Source organism: Schistocerca cancellata, chromosome 3 (assembly GCF_023864275.1).
Source record: "Schistocerca cancellata isolate TAMUIC-IGC-003103 chromosome 3, iqSchCanc2.1, whole genome shotgun sequence".
NCBI lineage: Eukaryota > Metazoa > Arthropoda > Insecta > Orthoptera > Acrididae > Schistocerca > Schistocerca cancellata.
The window spans coordinates 790605251-790628721 of NC_064628.1; the positions used below are offsets into that span (position 1 = coordinate 790605251).

The 23471-nt window shown below is 45.3% G+C and overlaps 1 protein-coding gene across 1 annotated transcript in view; it reads left to right on the top strand.

The window, feature by feature from the left end:
- The window catches only part of LOC126175844 (neprilysin-1-like), a 664937-nt gene that overhangs the window by 614295 nt on the left and 27171 nt on the right, over window positions 1-23471 (top strand). Inside the window, exons 10-11 of the mRNA XM_049922848.1 lie at window positions 12131-12293; window positions 15657-15776. Coding sequence (XP_049778805.1) covers window positions 12131-12293; window positions 15657-15776 — 283 coding nt within the window. The remainder of the gene's footprint in view (window positions 1-12130; window positions 12294-15656; window positions 15777-23471) is intronic.

A 23471-nucleotide genomic window follows, 5' to 3' on the forward strand; every position in this document is an offset into this window, starting at 1 on the left:
GGAACAACGTAAGTGAAGACTTAGAAGTTTAATTTTTATCAAGGATAAGCTTTTTCAGAAGGTACTGACCTTACTTTTCCTGAGTTTTTCACTTCATAAACCACTGTTTCTATATTCTGTCGCAATTGCGTTTGCACAACGTGTTAGTGAGGTGACACTGTGTAAACTCCTCTGTGTTATGGCAAAAGAAGCCAATTTTAACATGGCAACAAGAGAAACATGTAAGGTTTACTCAAAATTCGCCACTCATGGCGCTTCTCCAAAAGTTTCAAATGGTTAACAAGCCGGACGAAAATATATCGCTGCTTTTGTTGCATTTTCATCGTAATTCTTTTTGGATGCTAAACGTAGTAGAGCTGACAGTGGATCTTTTTGAATGGTGACCATGCAAGTGTAGATGTGGAGGGGCTCCATTTAATACGAGGGTCGTTCAGTAAGTAATGCCCCACATTTCTTTCTCAGAACATATTTATTGTTAAGAGTCAGAATTTGGAGACAATATACACTCCTGGAAATTGAAATAAGAACACCGTGAATTCATTGTCCCAGGAAGGGGAAACTTTATTGACACATTCCTGGGGTCAGATACATCACATGATCACACTGACAGAACCACAGGCACATAGACACAGGCAACAGAGCATGCACAATGTCGGCACTAGTACAGTGTATATCCACCTTTCGCAGCAATGCAGGCTGCTATTCTCCCATGGAGACGATCGTAGAGATGCTGGATGTAGGCCTGTGGAACGGCTTGCCATGCCATTTCCACCTGGCGCCTCAGTTGGACCAGCGTTCGTGCTGGACGTGCAGACCGCGTGAGACGACGCTTCATCCAGTCCCAAACATGCTCAATGGGGGACAGATCCGGAGATCTTGCTGGCCAGGGTAGTTGACTTACACCTTCTAGAGCACGTTGGGTGGCACGGGATACATGCGGACGTGCATTGTCCTGTTGGAACAGCAAGTTCCCTTGCCGGTCTAGGAATGGTAGAACGATGGGTTCGATGACGGTTTGGATGTACCGTGCACTATTCAGTGTCCCCTCGACGATCACCAGTGGTGTACGGCCAGTGTAGGAGATCGCTCCTCACACCATGATGCCGGGTGTTGGCCCTGTGTGCCTCGGTCGTATGCAGTCCTGATTGTGGCGCTCACCTGCACGGCGCCAAACACGCATACGACCATCATTGGCACCAAGGCAGAAGCGACTCTCATCGCTGAAGACGACACGTCTCCATTCGTCCCTCCATTCACGCCTGTCGCGACACCACTGGAGGCAGGCTGCAAGATGTTGGGGCGTGTGCGGAAGACGGCCTAACGGTGTGCGGGACCGTAGCCCAGCTTCATGGAGACGGTTGCGAATGGTCCTCGCCGATACCCCAGGAGCAACAGTGTCCCTAATTTGCTGGGAAGTGGCGGTGCGGTCCCCTACGGCACTGCGTAGGATCCTACGGTCTTGGCGTGCATCCGTGCGTCGCTGCGGTCCGGTCCCAGGTCGACGGGCACGTGCACCTTCCGCCGACCACTGGCGACAACATCGATGTACTGTGGAGACCTCACGCCCCACGTGTTGAGCAATTCGGCGGTACGTCCACCCGGCCTCCCGCATGCCCACTATACGCCCTCGCTCAAAGTCCGTCAACTGCACATACGGTTCACGTCCACGCTGTCGCGGCATGCTACCAGTGTTAAAGACTGCGATGGAGCTCCGTATGCCACGGCAAACTGGCTGACACTGACGGCGGCGGTGCACAAATGCTGCGCAGCTAGCGCCATTCGACGGCCAACACCGCGGTTCCTGGTGTGTCCGCTGTGCCGTGCGTGTGATCATTGCTTGTACAGCCCTCTCGCAGTGTCCGGAGCAAGTATGGTGGGTCTGACACACCGGTGTCAATGTGTTCTTTTTTCCATTTCCAGGAGTGTACGTCAACACGTCATGTGCATGTCCTATTTTTTAACGTAGTCTCCATCACGCTCTATGGTTGTTCGCCAACGTTGTGGAAGAGGATGTATACTCTGCTGGTAAAAGCTCTTGTCCTGTAGGCGTAGCCATGTTTTCACTACAGGAGTGATGCTCCCGTCATCTTCAAAGTGTGTTCCCCATATAGAATCTTTAAGCAGCCCAAAGAGGTGGAAGTCCAAGGGTGCCAGGTCTCGACTATAGGGTGGATGAGGCAATGATGACCAACCCAATTTGGCGATGTGTTCCCGGTTTCTCGACTTGAGTGTGGGCGTACATTATCGTGTTGGAGCAAGATTTATGCTGGATTCTTTTCCGACTGAACTCGTCGAGAACGGTTCTTGAGTTTATTCGGAGTATTCACGTATGCCTCTGAATTGATGGTTGATCCTCTTGGCATCACATCCACGAGAATGACCCCATCACAATCCCAGAAGACTGTCACCATGACTTTTCCAGCAGAGGAGGGGGGGGGGGCAAGGGGAAGGGGTGTCTTGAATTTCTTCTTTCGTGGTGAATGAGGATGATGCCACTCCATGGACTGCCTTTTTGTTTCTGGTGCAAAGTGGTGCACCCAGATTGTGTCCCCCGTAACAATCCGTGTCAGAAGGGCCTCTCCATCAGTCTCAAAACACTCCAACAATTCAGATGAAATGGCCTTTCTTTGAATCTTGTGGTCCGCTGTGAGCATTCGTGGAATCCATCGTGAGCACCTATTTCAATATCCGAGAGTCTCGATCACAGCAGATGCACTTCCAATGCTGACTGACAACAGTAGAGACAATTGTCGATTTGTGATGCGCTGGTCGGTGCGAATAATGGCATCCGCACGATTCAGCATGTCTGGAGCAATGGCTGTGACAGGACGCCCGGAGCGAGGCTGATCATGGAGCTCAGTTTCTGCATTTCCTGAAGCTGTAATTTCTTTAGCCATTGCCCAACAGTACTCCTATCAACTGCAGCATCGCCATACACTGCACGCAAACGTTTATGGATGTTCACCACGGTTTCTTCTTCTGCACACAAGAATTCAATAACAGCACGCTGCTTGTAACGTGAGTCGTATGTGGACGCTATTTTGACGCTGTACTACGGCTCTGTCATCTACCAGAACGGTTCGAAACTTCACCGACGCACAGAACAAACATCAAATGTGAAGCACCAGCAAGGACATTGGTCTATGTATATTAAAGGCTTCTTTGAAAAAATGTGGTGTATTACTGTTTGAACGACCCTCGTATTTCCAAAAAATATGAGCGTAGGTTTCAGTTTAAAATGGCTCTTCCGCTCCAGCGCTCGGCATTTTCCCTACAGCAACTACTGGTAACCCCCACTACTACTGCTGTCCCACGCATTCCCTGCCGACTACACACCTACCGGCCACGGTGCACGAAAATGGTTCAAATGGCAATGAGGACTATGGGACTTGACATCTGTGGTCATCAGTCCCCTAGAACTTAGAACTACTTAAACCTAACTAACCTAAGGACATCACACACATCCATGCCCGAGGCAGGATTCGAACCTGCGACCGTAGCGGTCACGCGGCACGGTGCACGGGGCGGACTCTTCCTATGCGCCCACTAACTCACCCTGCAAGCCTCACCATTGCATTGCTTATACTGAAGCTCCTCATAACCTGTTTTAACACGCCTAGAAAATTTTATAACTTGTCTGTCATATTACAGCACTATCTCTAACATCTTTGCATATAGTTCCCAAAATCAGACACAGGTGTCGATGATTATATTTTCCTATTCCGAACACGCCTGTTGTAGTGCACACAAACTCCTGCAAACTCCTGTAGTTATCTGAACTATAACTCCCTTTACGAATAACCCCACTCGTACACTAGATGTAGATATACTGTACATGTCATGAAAGATACCACCTTTACTCTACTGCTCACATAAACAGATATTCTAAAATGCACTAGTGCTTCAAATGGCTCTAAGCACTATGGGACTTAACATCTCAGGTCATTAGTTCCCTAGACTTAGATCTACGTAAACCTTACTAAGCTAAGGACATCACAAACATCCATGCAGGATTCGAACCTGCGACCATACCAGCAGCATGGTTCCGGACTGAATTGCCTAGAACCGCTCGGCCACAGCGATCGGCACTAGTGCTTCATCTTTTGGTGTGGAACATATTGTCTCAGTATAGTATTTGCCAAATATATCTACTGGGCTATTATAAATGATTGAATCGATTTCATAAATTCACTGTTGCTCCATTCATTGACATATGGTCACGACTCACTACAGATGCGTAGAAAAACTCATAAAGTTTTGCTCGGCTGAAGCCGCACTTCAGGTTTCTGCCGCCAGAGCGCTCGAGAGCGCAGTGAGACAAAATGGCGACAGGAGCCGAGAAAGCGTATGTCGTGCTTGAAATGCACTCACATCAGTCAGTCATAACAGTGCAATGACACTTCGGGACGAAGTTCAACAAAGATCCACCAACTGCTAACTCCATTCGGCGATGGTATGCGCAGTTTAAAGCTTTTGGATGCCTCTGTAAGGGGAAATCAACGGATCGGCCTGCAGTGAGCGAAGAAACGGTTGAACGCGTGCGGGAAAGTTTCACGCGTAGCCCGCGGAAGTCGACGAATAAAGCAAGCAGGGAGCTAAACGTACCACAGCCGACGGTTTGGAAAATCTTACGGAAAAGGCTAAAGCAGAAGCCTTACCGTTTACAATTGCTACAAGCCCTGACACCCGATGACAAAGTCAAACGCTTTGAATTTTCGGGGCGGTTGCAACAGCTCATGGAAGAGGATGCGTTCAGTGCGAAACTTGTTTTCAGTGATGAAGCAACATGTTTTCTTAATGGTGAAGTGAACAGACACAATGTGCGAATCTGGGCGGTAGAGAATCCTCACGCATTCGTGCAGCAACTTCGCAATTCACCAAAAGTTAACGTGTTTTGTGCAATCTCACGGTTTAAAGTTTACGGCCCCTTTTTCTTCTGCGAAAAAAACGTTACAGGACACGTGTATTTGGACATGCTGGAAAATTGGCTCATGCCATAACTGGAGACCGACAGCGCCGACTTCATCTTTCAAAAGGATGGTGCTCCACCGCACTTCCATCATGATGTTCGGCATTTCTTAAACAGGAGATTGGAAAACCGATGGATCGGTCGTGGTGGCAGTAAAATTGTACAGCAGTCAGCCTCAAATGCTGGTTATCTAAATTTCCTCAGTAGCGATTCACGAAAAGAACGCCTCCTTTCCTCTAGAGGCTCCCACCCGAGTTCCTGAAGCATTTCCGTAACACTCGCGTGATGATCAAACCTACCAGTAACAAATCTAGCAGCCCGCCTCTGAATTGCTTCTATGTCCTCCCTCAATCCTACCTGATAGGGATCCCAAACGCTCGAGCAGTACTCAAGAATAGGTCGCACCAGCGTTCTATAAGCGGTCTCCTTTACAGATGAACCACATCTTCCCAAAATTCTACCAATGAACCGAAGACGACCATCCGCCTTTCCCACAACTGCCATTACATGCTTGTCCCACTTCATATCGCTCTGCAATGTTACGCCCAAATATTTAATCGACGTGACTGTGTCAAGCGCTACACTACTAGTGGAGTATTCAGACATTACAGTATTCTTTTTCCTGTTCATCTGCATTAATTTACATTTATCTACATTTAGAGTTAGCTGCCATTCTTTACACCAATCACAAATCCTGTCCAAGTCATCTTGTATCCTCCTACAGTCACTCAACGACGACACCTTCTCGTACACCACAGCATCATCAGCAAACAGCCTCACATTGCTATCCACCCTATACAAAAGATCATTTATGTAGATAGAAAGCAACAGCGGACCTACCACACTTCCCTGGGGCACTCCAGATGATACCCTCGCCTCCGATGAACACTCACCATCGAGGACAACGTACTGGGTTCTATTACTTAAGATGTCTTCGAGCCACTCACATACTTGGGAACCAATCCCATATGCTCGTACCTTAGGAGTCTGCAGTGGGGCAACGAGTCAAACGCTTTCCAGAAGTCAAGGAATATGGCATCCGTCTAATATCCTTCATCCATGGTTCGCAAGATATCATGTGAAAAAAGGGCGAGTTGCGTTTCGCAGGAGCGATGCTTTCTAAAGCCGTGCTGATGCATGGACAGCAACTTCTCTGTCTCAAGGAAATTCATTATGTTCGAACTCAGAATATGTTCGAGAATCCTGCAACAAACCGATGTTAAGGATATTGGTCTGTAATTTTGAGGATCCGTCCTTCTACTCTTCTTATATACAGGCGTCACCTGCGCTTTTTTCCAGTCGCTCAGGACTTTACGTTGGGCAAGAGACTCGCGATAAATGCAAGCTAAGTAAGGAGCGAACGCAGTAGAGTACTCTCTATAAAACCGAATTGGAATCCCATCAGGACCTGGCGATTTATTTATTTTTAACCCATTCAGCTGCTTTACAACCCCTAGGGATGTCTATCACTATTTCCTCCATACGGAAATCTGTACGAGACTCAAACGGCGGTATGTTTGTACGATCTTCCTGCGTGAAAGATTTCTCAAACGCTAAATTTAAAATTTCAGCTTTCGTTTTTCTGTCTTCCGTTGCCAGGCCAGACTGATCAGTGAGTGACTGGATGGAAGCCTTCGACCCGCTTACCGATTTTACGTAAGACCAGAATTTCCTTGGGTTTTCAGCAAGATCTTTTGCTAAGGTATGACGGTGGTAGTGGTTGAATGCTTCGCGCATCGCTCTTTTTACTGCAGCACGAATCTCTACTAACTTTTGCCTGTCCTCATTCTCCTGATCTTTCTTGTACCGCAAGTGCAACTGCCTTTGCTTCCTGAGCATTCTCCGAATTGCGCTGTTAAACCACTGTGGGTCTTTTCCGTCCGTAACCCACTTTTTCGGCACATACTTGTCCAATGCGTGATTTGCAATGTGTTTAAAATTTGCCCATAATTCTTCCACGTCCATCGTACCGGAAGTAAATGAAGTCGATTCATTTACTAAGTGGGTTGCTAACAACTGCTTATCTGCTCTTTCTAGTAAGAATACTCTCCTAGCGTTCATGACCGACTTACATAGTCGTAATGACAACATCATGATCATTAATCCCTGTCTCAACACTGACACCGTCGATGAGGTCTGGTCTGTTCGTGGCTACCAGATCTAAAATATTTCCATTGCGCGTTGGCTGTCGATTTAGTTGCTCAAGACAGTTTTCGGATAATGTGTTCAAAAGTAATTCACACGACGGCTTGTCTGTACCACCTGTAATGAATCCATAGACATCCCTGTCTATTCTAGGTAGGTTGAAGTCGCCTCCGACTAATATAGCATGATCCGGGTACTTCTGCGATACAGAATGTAGACTCCCTTTGAATTATTCTAGAACTGTCACGGTGGAACCTGGTGGCCGGTAATAAAACCCCACAATTAACTTTATTTCCCCTAGCCCTGTTAAACGTGTCGAGATAACTTCAAAATCACACTCTACTTCGACATCAGCGACCTTGGCAGCGACATAAATAGATGGCAGGAAGAGAACCCTGTACCACAGAAAGTGGTTTCTGTTAGGAGGTGGCATGCTTGTACACAGCACCTATAAATCCTCGCCACAGGGTCAAATAGGGTTAGCAACAGCTAAACGAAAATACGAGAGGAGTTCAAAAAGTAAGTTAGGCATTATTATGGCCTAAGGTGTAGAAAAATTTCCGCTATTAGTCACAATAAAAGATTATTTATTCGTTACACGACCGGTTTCTGGATTGTGACCATCCTCAGGTGTTTATAGATTCATGTACATGTTTATAGTGGTGGAGATCATTGTTTGAATACAAAGAAAATTATTTACTGGTGATTAAACAGATACAAGTGGAACAATTGTAAGTGGTAAGGCAGCATCTGTCGGAAATATATCTGTACTTACATAAAGATGAAGCATCATTATTATAATTACGCTGTGGTAACAGTTTTTTTTCACTCAGTTGCACATCTGTTACCATTTTCACGTCCATGTTTAAGTTTCTTTTAAAAAGCTGAAGACCATTTGCAGCTATTTATGGACTTCATATTCCCCAACGACAATGCCATTTCATCGGCCCTCAATTGTTCGTAATTCGTTTAAAGAACATTCTGGACAATTCGAGCGAAAAATCTGACCATCCAGACATGAATCCCTTCGAATGTTTATGGGACATAATCAAGAGGTCAGTTCGTGTATAACGTTTTGCAGCGCCAACACTCTCGCAGTTATGGACGGCTGTAGAGGCAGAATGGCTGCGTATGTCTGCAGGGGATTTTCAAAGACTTGTTGAGTTCGTGCTTGACCTGCCAGGGTAGCCGAGAGCGCTAATGCGCTGCTTCCTGGACTCGGGTAGGCGCGCCGGCCCCGGATCGAATCCGTCTGGCGGATTAACGACGAGGGCCGATGTGCAAGCCAGCCTGGATGTTGTTTTTAGGCGGTTTTCCACATCCCGCTAGGTGAATGCCGGGCTGGTCCCCATATTCCGCCTCAGTTCCACGGCTCGCAGACATCTGAACACTTTCACACTATTCCATGAAGTACACTCGACACAGAGAGTTAGGGTACACTAATTCCGTCCCGGGGGTATGGGGTGGCTGCAGGAAGGGCATCCGGCCACCCCTTCAACATTAACATGCCAAATCCGATTAACTATGGCACCCTGCGTAGCTGCGGGACAAGGCTCAAGCGACAGATAGATAGATGGAATAGTGTGTGTGTGTGTGTATGCTCGTGAATGGTTACACACTATGTATGTGCATGTTTTGTGGCCAGCCTTGATTAATTTTGAGTCGTCTGTAGTCAATAAGTGTGAGCGCCTTTATTTATTGTGAGATTGTAGTTTGTTTCTTGAATGGAATTCTCTTTGAAAACAGGGTTTTCAAGTATGGCTTTGTTTAGTTTCATTTGGTGGAAGGCATATAAGTCTATAGGTGTGTGCGTTTTAGCTAGATAGATGTACAGGTAAAGCGGAATATTTGATTCCAGTTGTGTGATTTTGAATTTTCTTTGTCCTTTCTGGGCACATCGAGCGCCCAAGTTCCCGGGTTCGATTCCCGGCGGGGTCAGGGATTTTCTCTGCCTTGTGATGACTGGGTGTTGTGTGTCCTTAGGTTAATTAGGTTTAAGTAGTTCTAACTTCTAGGGGACTGATGACCATAGATGTTAAGTCCTATAGTGCTCAGAGCCATTTGAACCATTTTTTGACACGTGGAGATGTGTCAGTTTTCGAGTATCTTGTTTTATGGTGGAGCGTCTTGTACCGATATATTCGTTTGAGCTAGCATAGATTAATCGAAATATTCGATTCCAATTTTGTTTTCTGTATTTTTTTCTTTTGGTTTATTCTAAGGGAATTTTTGTGCGCGATTTTTTCTATGTTTTTATTACTTTGATATGATCTTAGTTTCACTGTCTTTTTTTCAGTTTATACCCGCACCAAATCCCATTTTTCACACTGTTATCACGTTAGTTTCGTTTCATTAGCTGACTGACATATTTCAGGTTTTTTTATGTTTGTTTTCGATCGTAGTGACCTAACTTGTGGTCGCCACCTCCAAGTATGTAATCAGCCTGTCATTAAATGTTATCTGTGGCTGTCTTACAATCTTATCTAAAACTATGCTGTTTACTTGAAATATGACTAAGTTACCGTGAATTATCGAAATTCGAGAATGTCGACTTTCACCGTTGAATGTCAACAGATACCAAATATGTCGGTGAAAGATCGAATATTTCATTACATTGTTGTTCATTCGGACCCTCTCCGTTGTGTGTCGACAATCACAGATTGGCTCTGGCGGTGGTCCAAAACAGAAGAGTCAAAAAACAAGCGACTGGCTCTCTCCCGCCAAATCCTTTTTTCTGCTCTGTTAGTCTTACGCAAGCTTTGATAACGCGAGCAACGTTATCTTAATTTTTTTCCGATACCCTATTTTATACTAAATGGATACTGCAGTAAATCGTGATCTTTTTCATGAAAAGTTAAATGCATTAATTCGAGTAAACGAGAAGACAATTGTTTTTATGTTTCTCACTTTCTGAAGTGGTTTCTGCTAAAATTAAATGCAACACGCCTTTGGATTACAGACGATTAAAACGTTTTGATGTTTTAAAAATTAATGATGAAGAGAAGTTAATTGTACCATTAAAACCAGGGGAAACGAACATACAGTATTATGTTACCAATGAAGAATTGTACGGTATACTATATGAAACTCACATCAGAATAGACCAGGGAGGAAGAACACGTATTCTTAAAGAGTTGCAAGTTAAATACAAAAATATTGCATATGAAGTTGTAATGTTGTATTTAAATTTATGCAAAGAGTATCAAATGAAACACAGTGCACCTAAGAAAGGTATTGTTGTGAAGCCAATGGTTCTGAATTAAACTCAAATGTCAAGTTGATGTGATAGATCTGCAGCCAAACAGAGATGGCGAATATAAGTTCATAATGGTGTATCAAGATCATTTAACTAAGTTTGTCCAGCTACGACATTTTGAAAATTAAAAGAGCTGAAGAAGTAGCGCATCACGTCCTTTCAATATTTTTAACATTTGGTGCACTAGCAATATTGCAATCAGATAATGGTAGAGAATTTAGTAATCAAGTCATATCCGAAATATGCGCTATGTGGAAAGATGTTAAAATAGTTCATGGAAAGCCTCGTCACAGTCAAACACAAGGCTCAGTTGAAAGGGCCAATCAGGATATACATAATATGCTAACTGCATGGATGAACGATAACGATACAAATAAATTGTCAGATGGTTTATCCTTTGTTCAATTTGCCAAGAACGCTACATACCACGAAGGAATACGCCAAAGTCCTTATCAAGCCATGTTTGGCGTTAAAGCAGAAAGAGGCATAGCATCGTCTTTTTTGCCTGGCGAACAAATAGCAAATATGAAACTGAAGAACAACTCGAAGAAATTGCCAATACTTCTGAAACCGAAGAACAGCTTGAAGAAACTGTTAATGCTCATAAAAAAAATTTGAGCGGTGGTCATACCGAAAACCATATTCCAAAGAAAACTACTGAAGAGGACCTACAACCTACAACGTCTTCACATCAAATTCTGTCTGAAAACACGAGTTGATTTCTAAAAAAAAAGAGCGGCCGCGAACGAAAAGCTTCCACTGCAAGTAACAAAGATGTCACGAACCTCACAAAAACAATTTCCTCCTGCTCAAATTGGTGATAATGTACGAATGCAAGTCCCTGATGTCGACCGTGGTCGTACAGATAGCCGAAATATGTTAGCGGTTGTTTTTGGAATAGAAGACTCCAACTTCTATAAACTGGCAAATAAAAATGGTACCCTCAAGCAGCTTTACACACGTAATCAGTTCGTAACTTGTAAAGAAAAGTTACTTTCCATAGATGATATTTTTTTTTCAAGAAATGTCGCTGAGAGAAGCAGCTGGAACTAATCCGAGAAGCGGGGGACAAGGCTATACACGCTGTCATTGCAAAAGGAAGTGTTCCACTAATACATGCAGTTGTAAAAGCAAGGGACTCTTGTGCAATTTAAAGTGTCATAATAATTTAAGTTGTTGCAATAAATAAGATTTGAATCACATAAGTAAGTAATTTTTTTATAACTATTATTTTCTTTTCTCGTGTAGAATGTACTGTGTATTTTAAATTCTTGGTCATTCCTTTCAGAAAGAGGGGCGAAAAAGTTACGTCACCCTTGTAACGTTTTATAGCGACTGAATTACGGAGAAGAAAATATAAATCTCCAGCATGCTGAACATTCACCTTTAGTGCATGGTGAATTTCAACATTTACCGGTGTAAGTCATAAATAAGGGTATTTAGCAAATATTTCGGACATACACTAAGCGACTATGTGAATGTTGACATTCATCGGTGAAAGTCGGCATTCTCCAGATTTCGGTGTTTCACTGTAACAACATCATGGATGAAAGAAAACAGGTGGAATCGGACCATGCTCTAATCTCGGAAATGCCCTCCCAGATATTCCCAGCTGGGGTCCCCTATGCCCCAGTATCGATTAGCTTGTTATTTAGCTGATAATGATTGCGCTGTTTGGGGGTCGGAAGTCGAACAGTCCATTCTGCCCTCCAGATTCACGCCATATTTTACTTTAAATGCATAGCAATGTCTTTCTGCAGCTGAACGTGACGGAGGACCAGTTCCTGGTGAACATCCTGAACGTGCTGCGGTACGACGCCTACCACAACCTACAGAAGCTGCGCCAGCCCGTCAACAAGGACAAGTGGTCCACAGAGCCCGCCGTCGTCAACGCCTTCTACAACCCCAACAAGAACGATATAGGTAAGAGGCACTCTTTCCTTCTTCCTGGTAATCTCCTTCTGCTGGGAAGCACCTGTGACAAAGCTTTTTGTGATGTAGTTTGTAACGTGTAAGACATTACTCACAAGGGAACCTCCCCATCGCACCCCTCTCAGATTTAGTTATAAGTTGGCACAGTGGATAGGCCTTGAAAAACTGAACACAGATCAATCGAGAAAACAGGAAGAAGTTGTGTGGAACTATGAAAAAATAAGCAAAATATACAAACTGAGTAGTCCATGTGCAAGATAGGCAATATCAAGGATAATGTGAGCGAAGGAGCGCCGTGGTTAGCGTGAGCAGCTGCGGAACAAGAGGTCCTTGGATCAAGTCTTCCCTCGAGTGAAAAGTTTAATTCTTGATTTTCACTTTATGTGACAAACTTTTATGTTTTCATCACTTTTTGGGAGTGATTATCACATCCACAAGAAAACCTAAATCGGGCAAGGTAGAAGAATCTTTTTACCCATTCGCCAAGCGTACAAGTTAGGTAGGGCGACAACATATTCCTGTCATGTGACGCACATGCCGTCACCAGTGTCGCATAGAATGTATCACTCGTGCTTTCCTGTGGAGGAATCGGTTGACATATGACCTTGCGATCAAATTTTTTCGGTTCCCATTGGAGAGACACGTCCTTTCGTCTACTAATCGCACGGTTTTGCGGTGCGGTCGCAAAGCACAGACACTAAACTTATTACAGTGAACAGAGACGTCAATGAAGGAACCGACAGATAATAACTTTGCGAAAATAAATATAGTAAAATTTTCGCTCGAGGGAAGACTTGAACCAAGGACCTATCATTCCGCAACTGCTCACGCTAACCACGGGACCACGGCGCTCCTAGCCTCAGATTATCCTTGATGTTGCCTATCTTTCACATGGACTACTCAGTTTGTATATTTTGCTTATTTTTTCATAGTTCCACACAACTTCTTCCTGTTCTCTCGATTGATCTGTGTTCAGTTTTTCAAAGCTTATCCACTGTGCCAACTTATAATTAAATCTGAAGGGGGTGCGATGGGGAGGTTCCCTTGTCAGATGAAATAATGCACCGTGATCCCATATCAGTCGTAAGGAGATCAGTATTACAACAAGACCAATACACATTGTCACAAACAAATCGACTCACTTTTTAAACTCTCGCCTTAATACTATAGTTTCTAACGTTGTTTTTCTGCGCGACATGCTAACCACTACGAATATTTACATGATACACTCACATCGACGTCACATAATGTCCTGTATTTATAAGGAGACATCCTTGATGCTGGTTTGAGTGGAACAGACACCTTACACCTCTCCTAACGTATTATACACTGAAGCGCCAAAGAAACTAGTATGGGCATGCGTATTCATATACAGAGATATGTAAACAGGCAGAATACGACGCTTCGTTCGGCAATGCCTATAAAAGACAACAAGTGTTCGGCTCAGTTCTTAGATCGGTTACTGCTTCTACAATGGAAGGTTATCAAGATTTAAGTGAATTTGAACGCGGTGTTGAAATCGGCGCACGAAAGATGGGACACAGCATCACTGAGGTAGCGATGAAGAGGGGATCTTCCCATACGACCATTTCACGAGTGTACCGCGGATATCAGGAATCCGGTAAAACATCAAATCTCCGGCATCGCTGCGGCCGGGAAAAGATCCTGAAAAAACGGGATCAACGACAGCTGAAGAGAACTGTTCAACGTGACAGAAGTGCAACCCTAGCGTAGCATGCGAACCATTCAACGGAAAATCATCGTTATGGGCTTTCGGAGCCGAATGCCCACTCGAGTACCCTTGATGACTGTATGGCACAAAGCTTTAGGCCTCGCCTGGGCCCGTCGACACCGACATTGGACTGCTGATGACTGGAAACATGTTGCCTGGTCGGACAAGTCTCGTTTCAAATTATAAAATGGATCTCAGCACCATGGGACTTAACATCTGAGGTCATCAGTCCCCTAGAACTTAGAACTACTTAAACCTAACTAACATAAGGACATCACACCCATCCATGCCCGAGGCACGATTCGAACCTGCGACCGTAGCGGTCGCGCGATTCCAGACTGAAGCGCCTAGAACCGCTCGGTCACAGCGGGCGGCTTCTAATTATATCTAGTGGATGGACGTGTATGGGTATGGAGACGACCTCATGAATCCATGGACGCTGCATATCAGCAGGAGATTGTACAAGCTGGTGGAGGCTCTGTAATAAGTGTGGAGCGTATGCAGTCGGAGTAATATGGGACCCCTGGTACGTCTAGATACGACTGACAGGCGACACGTACGTAAACATCCTGCTTGATCACCTACATCTATTCATATACATTGTGCACTCTGACGGACTTGTGCCATTCCGGCAGTTCAATGCGACACCCCGCACGTCCAGAATTGCTCACAGAGTTGCTCGAAGAACACTCTTCTGAGTTTAAACACTTCAGCTGGCCACCAAATTCCCCAGACATGAACATTATTCAGCATATCTGGGATGCCTTGCATCGTGCTGTTCAGAGGGGATCTCCACCCCCTCGTACTCTTGCGGATTTATGCACATCCGTGCAGGATTCATGGTGTCAGTTGTCTCTAGGACTACTTCAGATATTAGTCGAGCCCAGGCCACGTCGTGTTACGGTACTACTGCGTGCTCACGGGGGCCCTACACTATATTAGGCAAGTGTACCAGTTTCTTGGGCTCTTCCGTGTAGATACCTGATTTTTCTGCAAGAAATATTTAAGAGGTCCTGGAAAATGTGGCACTGAAACATTCTTGAAGGGAAGTGCTTGCAACACGATGGCGCGGCAGCTGATTTTAAGGTCTCCCTTCGACAACATCTCCACGCGATATTCAGGTAAAGCCTGATTCGTCACTAACATTATGGGATTTGACTGCTTTAGTCGATTACTTGTGAAGCTACATAAGGAGTCTTGTTTACGAGATCCCTGTATATCCAGAGATAGACCTTGATACGTGAGCTATGGATATGGAAGAAATAATTCACCATTCATGAAGTACTTTTTGTCTCGGTGTGTCATACCTGATAGCGCAGAAAAAATCTGTGGAGCGAACCTGCTCGTCGTCATATAGAAGAGCTTTTAATTACATACGTAAGTAACATCAATATTAATTAGAGAGTTAAAATATGAGTCGATTTTGTTTTCCTCCTAATACGCAAACGGACTTCTTTGGCTGATTATTTCACACGTTAAATGATACAATCTACATCATCTGTACAACTGATAAAAGTGTGCAGTAGGAATTCGATACAAGTTTCCGCGATGTTTCAGAGAGCGGCATGCGCTGCAATCCTAGACTGAAGGCGCTTCTGAAGGAAGGATTTTCTGTGTTTCAGTGTTCCCGGCGGGCATATTGCAGCCGTTGTTCTACAGCCAGCACTTCCCCAAGTCGCTCAACTACGGCGGCATCGGAGTCGTCATCGGCCACGAGATCACGCACGGGTTCGACGACAAGGGTAAGTCCTCAACTGAGTAGCGCATTTCTGACGGAAAGAACAACGGACAAGAAGTGCCAAGGCAGATTACAATGACAGGCGCAAACACTATGAGCACTGCCCGCTACGAGACTGAATTCCGCCTGGAGGCATGGGGCACGTGACGCGGTAAGGAAAGGACGTAAGAGGCGAAGAAACGAATAGGGGAACGTTGTAGCGACGGTAAGGGAGGCAGATGGCGAAATCCAGTGGCATTAGCTTCTTTAAACAAAGGAAAGATTGTTACGGCCGAGCGCCTCGGAAAGAGGATCTAGGAACGCAGATGTTACTCGGCTGTTTTCATTGTGAGCCTCTATCGAAAGTGGCCTAAGTACGGTAAAACCACAAGTAGACGATAAGGTGTGGGACACCCACGCTCGGTCGCAGCCTTGCCCGATCTGTAAAGCAAGATAGGTGTTGACCTGTGTCAGATCTCACGACAGAGGACATTAACGTTTGGAGCACACTCTTCAACGCACATCGTTGGGTATGGCAATCCACAGCAGACGACCCGTATGTGTCCTCATGTTCACACAACGAAATCGTGAATTACGATAGCAGCGCGAACGGTATCATCGAAATTGGACCACGGATAAATGGAAACTTGTCGTCAGGTCAGATGAATCACGTTTCGTGATACATCAGGTCGATGGTCGTGTGGGGATGCAGTGGCCTCCAAGGGAACGGCTGCTCGAGACATGCACCGCGTCATGGACGTCGGCTGTTGGGGGCAGTGTAATGCTATTGAAGACGTTGATCTAGATCTCCATGGGTGCTATGGTAGTAACCCAAGGCACCAACACAGCAGCAGACTACGCAAACACTGTTGAAGACTTTCTTCAACCCTTCATGCTTGATTTCTTGCCCCACGGCGGTTGCATTTCCCAGCAGGATAACGGTTCGCCTTACAAGACGATAATCCTGATATAAGATTTTCAGGAGGATAATGATGAACTCACATTGATGTCTTGGCGGCCGAATTCGCCTGATCGATGAACACATATAGGACGCTATACGACGCCAGTTGCACATCCACAAACTACCAGTTATTATTTTATCGGAATTCCGTAGCTTGTGGTTAGACATCTGGTGCCACGTACCTCTGGAAACCTACCATGGTCTTATCGAATCCATGCCGCGCAGTATCGCTGCTGTACTGCGTTCCAAATGTGGACCAACATGTTGTGAAAGCAGTTGGTCATACTGCTTAGGCTCATCAGTGTGTGTGTGTGTGTGTGTGTGTGTGTGTGTGTGTGTGTGTGTGTGTTACACGTCCTGCTACTTCTTTAACTCAGCACTGTAAATTAGTTTACACATAATCATTGAATGGAGTCTTCCAGCGTACACCACGCATGGACCAAAATCTGTCTTCTGGCATCTATTTTGAGATTTTCGTCATTTCTGTGTTGAAGCCATGTTCGTAATTTCTGTGCTGAAGGTGGCTTGGGTACCTCCTCTGCATTCGACTTTTTGTCTCGTGCCAGCTGTCACATGGCTGTAGCAACTATCCCGATCGCTGTGTTCAGTACAGATATATGATATAATAAAAGCAAACATAGGAACCAAATATCGTTTGAAGAAGGTTAAAATTTATGTCGCTCCATGGATAAGCGGACATTAAATGTATTGACACAGACAATGACATAGCAAGGACGGCCACTCAAAGAGGTACAAGTATTAAACTGCTACCAAAAATGGTTCGAATGGCTCTGAGCACTATAGGACTTAACATCTTAGGTCATCAGTCCCCTAGAACTTAGAACTACTTAAACCTAACTAACCTAAGGACATCACACACATCCATGCCCGAGGCAGGATTCGAACCTGCGACCGTAGCGGTCGCACTGTTCCAAACTGAAGCGCTTAGAACCGCTCGGCCACCTCGGCCGGCAAAACTGCTACCATCAGACCTAATGTAGAGTCTTATACCACAAGGAAGCAAGGGAGGGGATCTTGTTATGAGTATTATCCTCTTTCTACAACACAAATACATATGTGGATTAATACAGTTCTTTATTTACATGAACTGAACAGTTTACTTCGCTTGAATAGAGCCCATGTGTTGTGGTACAAGCTCATCAGTAATAGTCCTTTTGCAGACCGATGAAAAAGCACAATAATTCTGGTTGAGGTGAACTGGTCCCACTATAGTTACTAATCTGATCGCTATGGACTGTTGTACCCCCGTGATGAACTAAACCAGCTCTGTGAATAAACTGTCAGATGCCAAACTGGATGACTGAGTGAGTGCGTGAGTGAGTGAGGACCTCTGGTCAGCTGCATGCTGTCAAGAGAGCGTTGGTGGCGTGTTGCTTGTCGGTGTGTCTCTGCCCTTTCTCGTGATAGGTGTGCTTAACCCAGCACCAACTAATCGATCTTCGCTTCATCTTTGCTGACCAGTGTGCTGGCAATAGCTTACGCCACCACACCTAAAGGTTACTTTGCAAGGAGGAGCAAAACACCAGTGCAAAGAGTAATTTCATGACTTAAAGGATGGGAAATAGAAATACCTTTGTACACTTCTGGCCATTAAAATTGCTACACCACGAAGAAATGCAGATGATAAACGGGTATTTATTGCACAAATATATTATACTAGAACTGCGGTCGTGTATTATCCTGCTGAAATGTAGGGTTTCGCAGGGATCAAATGAAGGGTAGAGCCACGGGTCGTAACACATCTGAAATGTAACGTCCACTGTTCAATGTGCCGTCAATGCGAACAAGAGGTGACCGAGACGTGTAAACAATGGCACCCCATACCATCACGCCGGGTGATACGCCAGTATGGCGATGACGAATACACGCTTCCAATGTGCGTTCACCGCGATGTCGCCAAACACAGATGCAACCATCATGATGCTGTAAACACAACCTGGATTCATCCGAAAAAATGACATTTTGCCATTCGTGCACCCAGGTTCGTCGTTGAGTACACCATCGGACGCGGTCCTGTCTTTGATGCAGCGTCAAGGGTAACCGCAGCCATGGTCTCCGAGCTGATAGTCCATGCTGCTGCAAACGTCGTCGAACTGTTCGTGCAGATGGTTGTTGTCTTGTAAACGTCCCCATCTGTTGACTCAGGGATCGAGACGTGGCTGCACGATCCGTTACAGCCATGCGGATAAGATGCCTGTCATCTCGACTGCTAGTGATACAAGGCCGTTGGGATCCAGCATGGCGTTCCGTATTACCCTCCTGAACCCACAGATTCCATATTCTGCTAACAGTCATTGGATCTCGATCAACGCCAGCAGCAATGTCGAAATACGATAAACCGCAATCGTGATAGGCCACAATCCGACGTTTATCAAAGTCGGAAACGTGATGGTACGCATTTCTCCTCCTTATTCGAGGCATCACCACAACGTTTCACCAGGCAATGCCAGTCAAGTGATGTTTGTGTATGAGAAATCGGTTGGAAACTTTCCTCATGTCAGCACGTTGTAGGTGTCGCCACCGGCGCCAGCTTTGTGTGAATGCTCTGAAAAGCTAATCATTTGCATATCACAGGATCTTCTTCCTGTCGGTTAAATTTCGCGTCTGTAGCACGTCATCTTCGTAGTGCAGCAATTTTAATGGCCGGTAGTGTACATCGCTTCGGAGCATTTGCTCAACACAGTGCAGCAAATAAAAAAGTTATAAGGCAAGTGTATATTGTTTACGCTTCAACGTGAAATCCTTATTAATAAACTTACTACTGGAAGCCACAGTCAACATTTAACGTAAACATGTCGCACCAAATACTGTGGTGGATCAGTCAGTATAGGTTTAAATCCTAAAGTGCCTCATGGAAATGTGTCGGAATCTTGCTGTTCATTTCCACAAAAGATTAGTCAGGAGATCTCTTTGAATTCGAACGTGGACCAGTCATTGGATGTCACCTGAGTAACAGATCTATCTAGAAAATTTCAACCTTTCTAAAGCTGCACAAGTCGACTGTTGCTTATGTGAGTGTGAAGTGGAAATGCGAAGGAACTACCAAACCAAGACCAGACAGCAGGTAGACGACATGTTTTGACGGACAGGAACCGTTGAGCATAGCAAAGGATGGTTGTAAAAAATGGCATGAAATAAGCGGAAGGAATAATTCGTAACTTCCAAAGTGTACCAGCAGTCCAGCTAGCACACCTACTGTCCATAGGGAGTTAAAAAGTATGAAGTTCACTGCTGGAGCAGCTCCTCATAAGCAATACATTTCTGTATTCAGTGTTAAGCGATGTTTGACGAGGTATAAAGAGCGACGACACTGGGTAGTGAGTGACTGAGAACGAGTGATCTGGAGTCATGAATCAAGCTATACGCTGTGGCAATCGGATGGAAGGATTTGGATCTGGCTTCTTGGTGTTGGGGCCTATCATTTACAACTCGAGGTCAGATTTGGTGTTTCTGCAGGGTAAAGTAACCGATTTTCGCACAGGCTGTTACCCTGCGCTACTCCTATTTCTTCGACAGGACCGCGATGTACTTTTTAACAGGTAAATATACGTCCACATACCGATGCTGGGACTCAACGTGCTCTTCTTCGTGCACAAGAACTGCCCAGACCAGCAAGATCACCAGATCTCTCGCCACACATATGGGACACGATGAAGTGAGAACTTACTCGTTCTCCAATTCCTGCAAGAACCATTGCGCGAATTGCAATAAAAACCGCAAGAGGTTTGGGACAGTCTATCACCAGATGGCATTCGGCACCTTTATGACCGTTTTCATGCGAGAATATGTGTCTGTGTTGCCGCCAGAGGGGGTTACATTTGTCACAGAGTGATGTACTTCTCGCAAGTGAGAGACTGTTTGTTTACTCTTAGGACAATGTATCTTTGACTTGTATTGCATGTTCTGTGACTATGTAATAAAGTTGTTAGACTGCTAATCGCTGCTCTACTGTGATTCACGACATAAGAATTTGGTGCCGAAACCCGGGATATACTTTGCCCGAGACAACTTCCATGATTGCCGTAGTGAACCGAATTCTGGACGCACGTCACGCGGCAATACTACGACGGGGTTTACTGCAGCGATTTGTTACACCACGCAACAAGCTCTTCGACGACAACCGCCATCATACACAGCTAAGTTCAATTGAATTATCACGCAACATGTTTTGTAGTGCCGTTTGTAAAGGCAACTGATTACATTATTGCCGCTGCGTACTGCTATTGTAGCTGTTCGATTAGCGCTTTAACGAGTTATCAGATCCTACGCTACGCCTGTAGATTGTTTATGACTAGTGCTGCCATCTAGCGACCATCAATTGAACTACTTCGACTAGCGATCCAAAGATAACGCCTTACTAGGACCAGCTGATCGCTAGCCGACACTGCTTTAAACTTTGGAGTAATCGGACGGAATGGACGTGCCAGACCACAAACCAGAAGCGCAGTTACACTCTCTAAAGAGAAAACGTATGAGAGAAAGAGCAAACATTACTCGACTCGTAGCGGAAGTTGCAAGGTTGTCCGCACACATCGGAAATCGCGGATTATAAATATTACAATGACAGATTGGGAAGCGTTCTGGACCGCCTCGTTAAATTAGATTAGGATATTCACGAGTTGTTAGACGATGACGAATACGAAGAAGATGTTCTTAAATGCGAAGATTATATAGACACCGCGAAACTCACAATTTCTCGATTGTCTCACGAAATAGAGAAACAGCTTGCGAAATCGGCAGCAGACATAAAGATTCCCGACAATCCGCCGGTACAATCTGTAACAATGAGTGTTCCCACAGTTTCAGTAAAACTCCCGCCGATCAAACTTGAGCCTTCTTCAGGCGATATTGAGACATGGGCGCGATTCTGGGAGCAGTTTGAGCAGTAACTACAATCAATAAACACATTTTTCTTCGCGGCTATCTCTCGGGAGAACCAAAGCATTTAGTGGACGGTATTGCGGTGACGGCCGAGACGTACGCAGAAACGAAGAGGCTTCTCCGAGCGCGTTATGGCAACAAGGATCGAATAATTCAAGCCCACTTAAATTATCTCGAAGCCATAAAACCAATTAAGCTGTCCACCCCAGAGGAACTTAATTCAACATTCATTGAATGCCAGCGACGTATTCAAGCTCTGCGGGCACTTGGGGAAGACGTGAACGGATACGGTCGAGTCCTCGCGCCGAAAATTTTACGCGCTTTTCCGGATGATATATGCCGCCGCTGGATAATTCACGCCAAGCGTACAGGAATATCCGAAGGGGACATTTTGCAACTAATGGAGTTTCTGAACGAGGAAGTCGACGGGGCGCTTACCACGCAGAAGATCCGCGGTGAATTTTCAAGCACTTCTAGTAACCTTCCCACAGCGTCCACACTTCACGTACACGCGAAATCTAAAAGATCGACTCCGAAGGATACCAGCGTAAAGGAACCATTCTGCGTCTTTTGCGAATCTGGCGGTCATTGGGCGCAAGACTGTAAGAAGATCGTACGCGTTAATGATCGAATAGATAAATTGAAACTAGCAAACAGATGCTTTCTTTGTCTGCAACGTGGGCACAAAGTGTCAAATTGCAAAAATAAGGAAAAGGCTCGGTGCGTTAACTGTAAAACACTGCATCATAAGTCCATTTGTGAGGAACGAAAGGATATTAGGGGTCCTGCGGGTCAGACAAACGTTACTTCCGTGGGAAAGGTATCTGTCGCTCCCCACGGATACACGTACCTTCAGACAGCCCAAGTATGCGTCTCAGGTCCTACAGGATTGAGCAGGACAACGCGATGTCTACTGGACGCAGGCAGTCAGTCCAGCTTCATAGCAAAATCGCTGATTGATGATCTCAAACTGCAAACGGTAGATCGACAAGAACTAACCGTTTGTTCCTTTGAATCAAACCCTACACGCCCACGCCACCGCAGGCTTGTTCAGTTTAATATGAAGGGGCTTTGGCAGAATTCTTCAGTGCCACTTACTGCCTTCGAAAGTACTCACGTTATTTCTCACCAGCCTTCAGTTCCACACCATATAAAGAGTTTACCAGATGCCCGTAAGATTAAGCTAGCAGATCCGAAAACCGATTCAACAGAAGATCTTCCCGTGGAGATTCTTGTAGGAGGCGATTTTTATTGGAAGATAGTGAAGCACACCTCCCCATGAACCATGGACCTTGCCGTTGGTGGGGAGGCTTGCGTGCCTCAGCGATACAGATAGCCGTACCGTAGGTGCAACCACAACGGAGGGGTATCTGTTGAGAGGCCAGACAAACGTGTGGTTCCTGAAGAGGGGCAGCAGCCTTTTCAGTAGTTGCAAGGGCAACAGTCTGGATGATTGACTGATCTGGCCTTGTAACAATAACCAAAACGGCCTTGCTGTGCTGGTACTGCGAACGGCTGAAAGCAAGGGGAAACTACGGCCGTAACTTTCCCGAGGGCATGCAGCTATACTGTATGATTAAATGATGATGGCGTCCTCTTGGGTAAAATATTCCGGAGGTAAAATAGTCCCCCATTCGGATCTCCGGGCGGGGACTACTCAAGAGGATGTCGTTATCAGGAGAAAGAAAACTGGCATTCTACGGATCGGAGCGTGGAATGTCAGATCCCTTAATCGGGCAGGTAGGTTAGAAAATTTAAAAAGGGAAATGGATAGGTTAAAGTTAGATATAGTGGGAATTAGTGAAGTTCGGTGGCAGGAGGAACAAGACTTTTGGTCAGGTGAATATAGGGTTATAA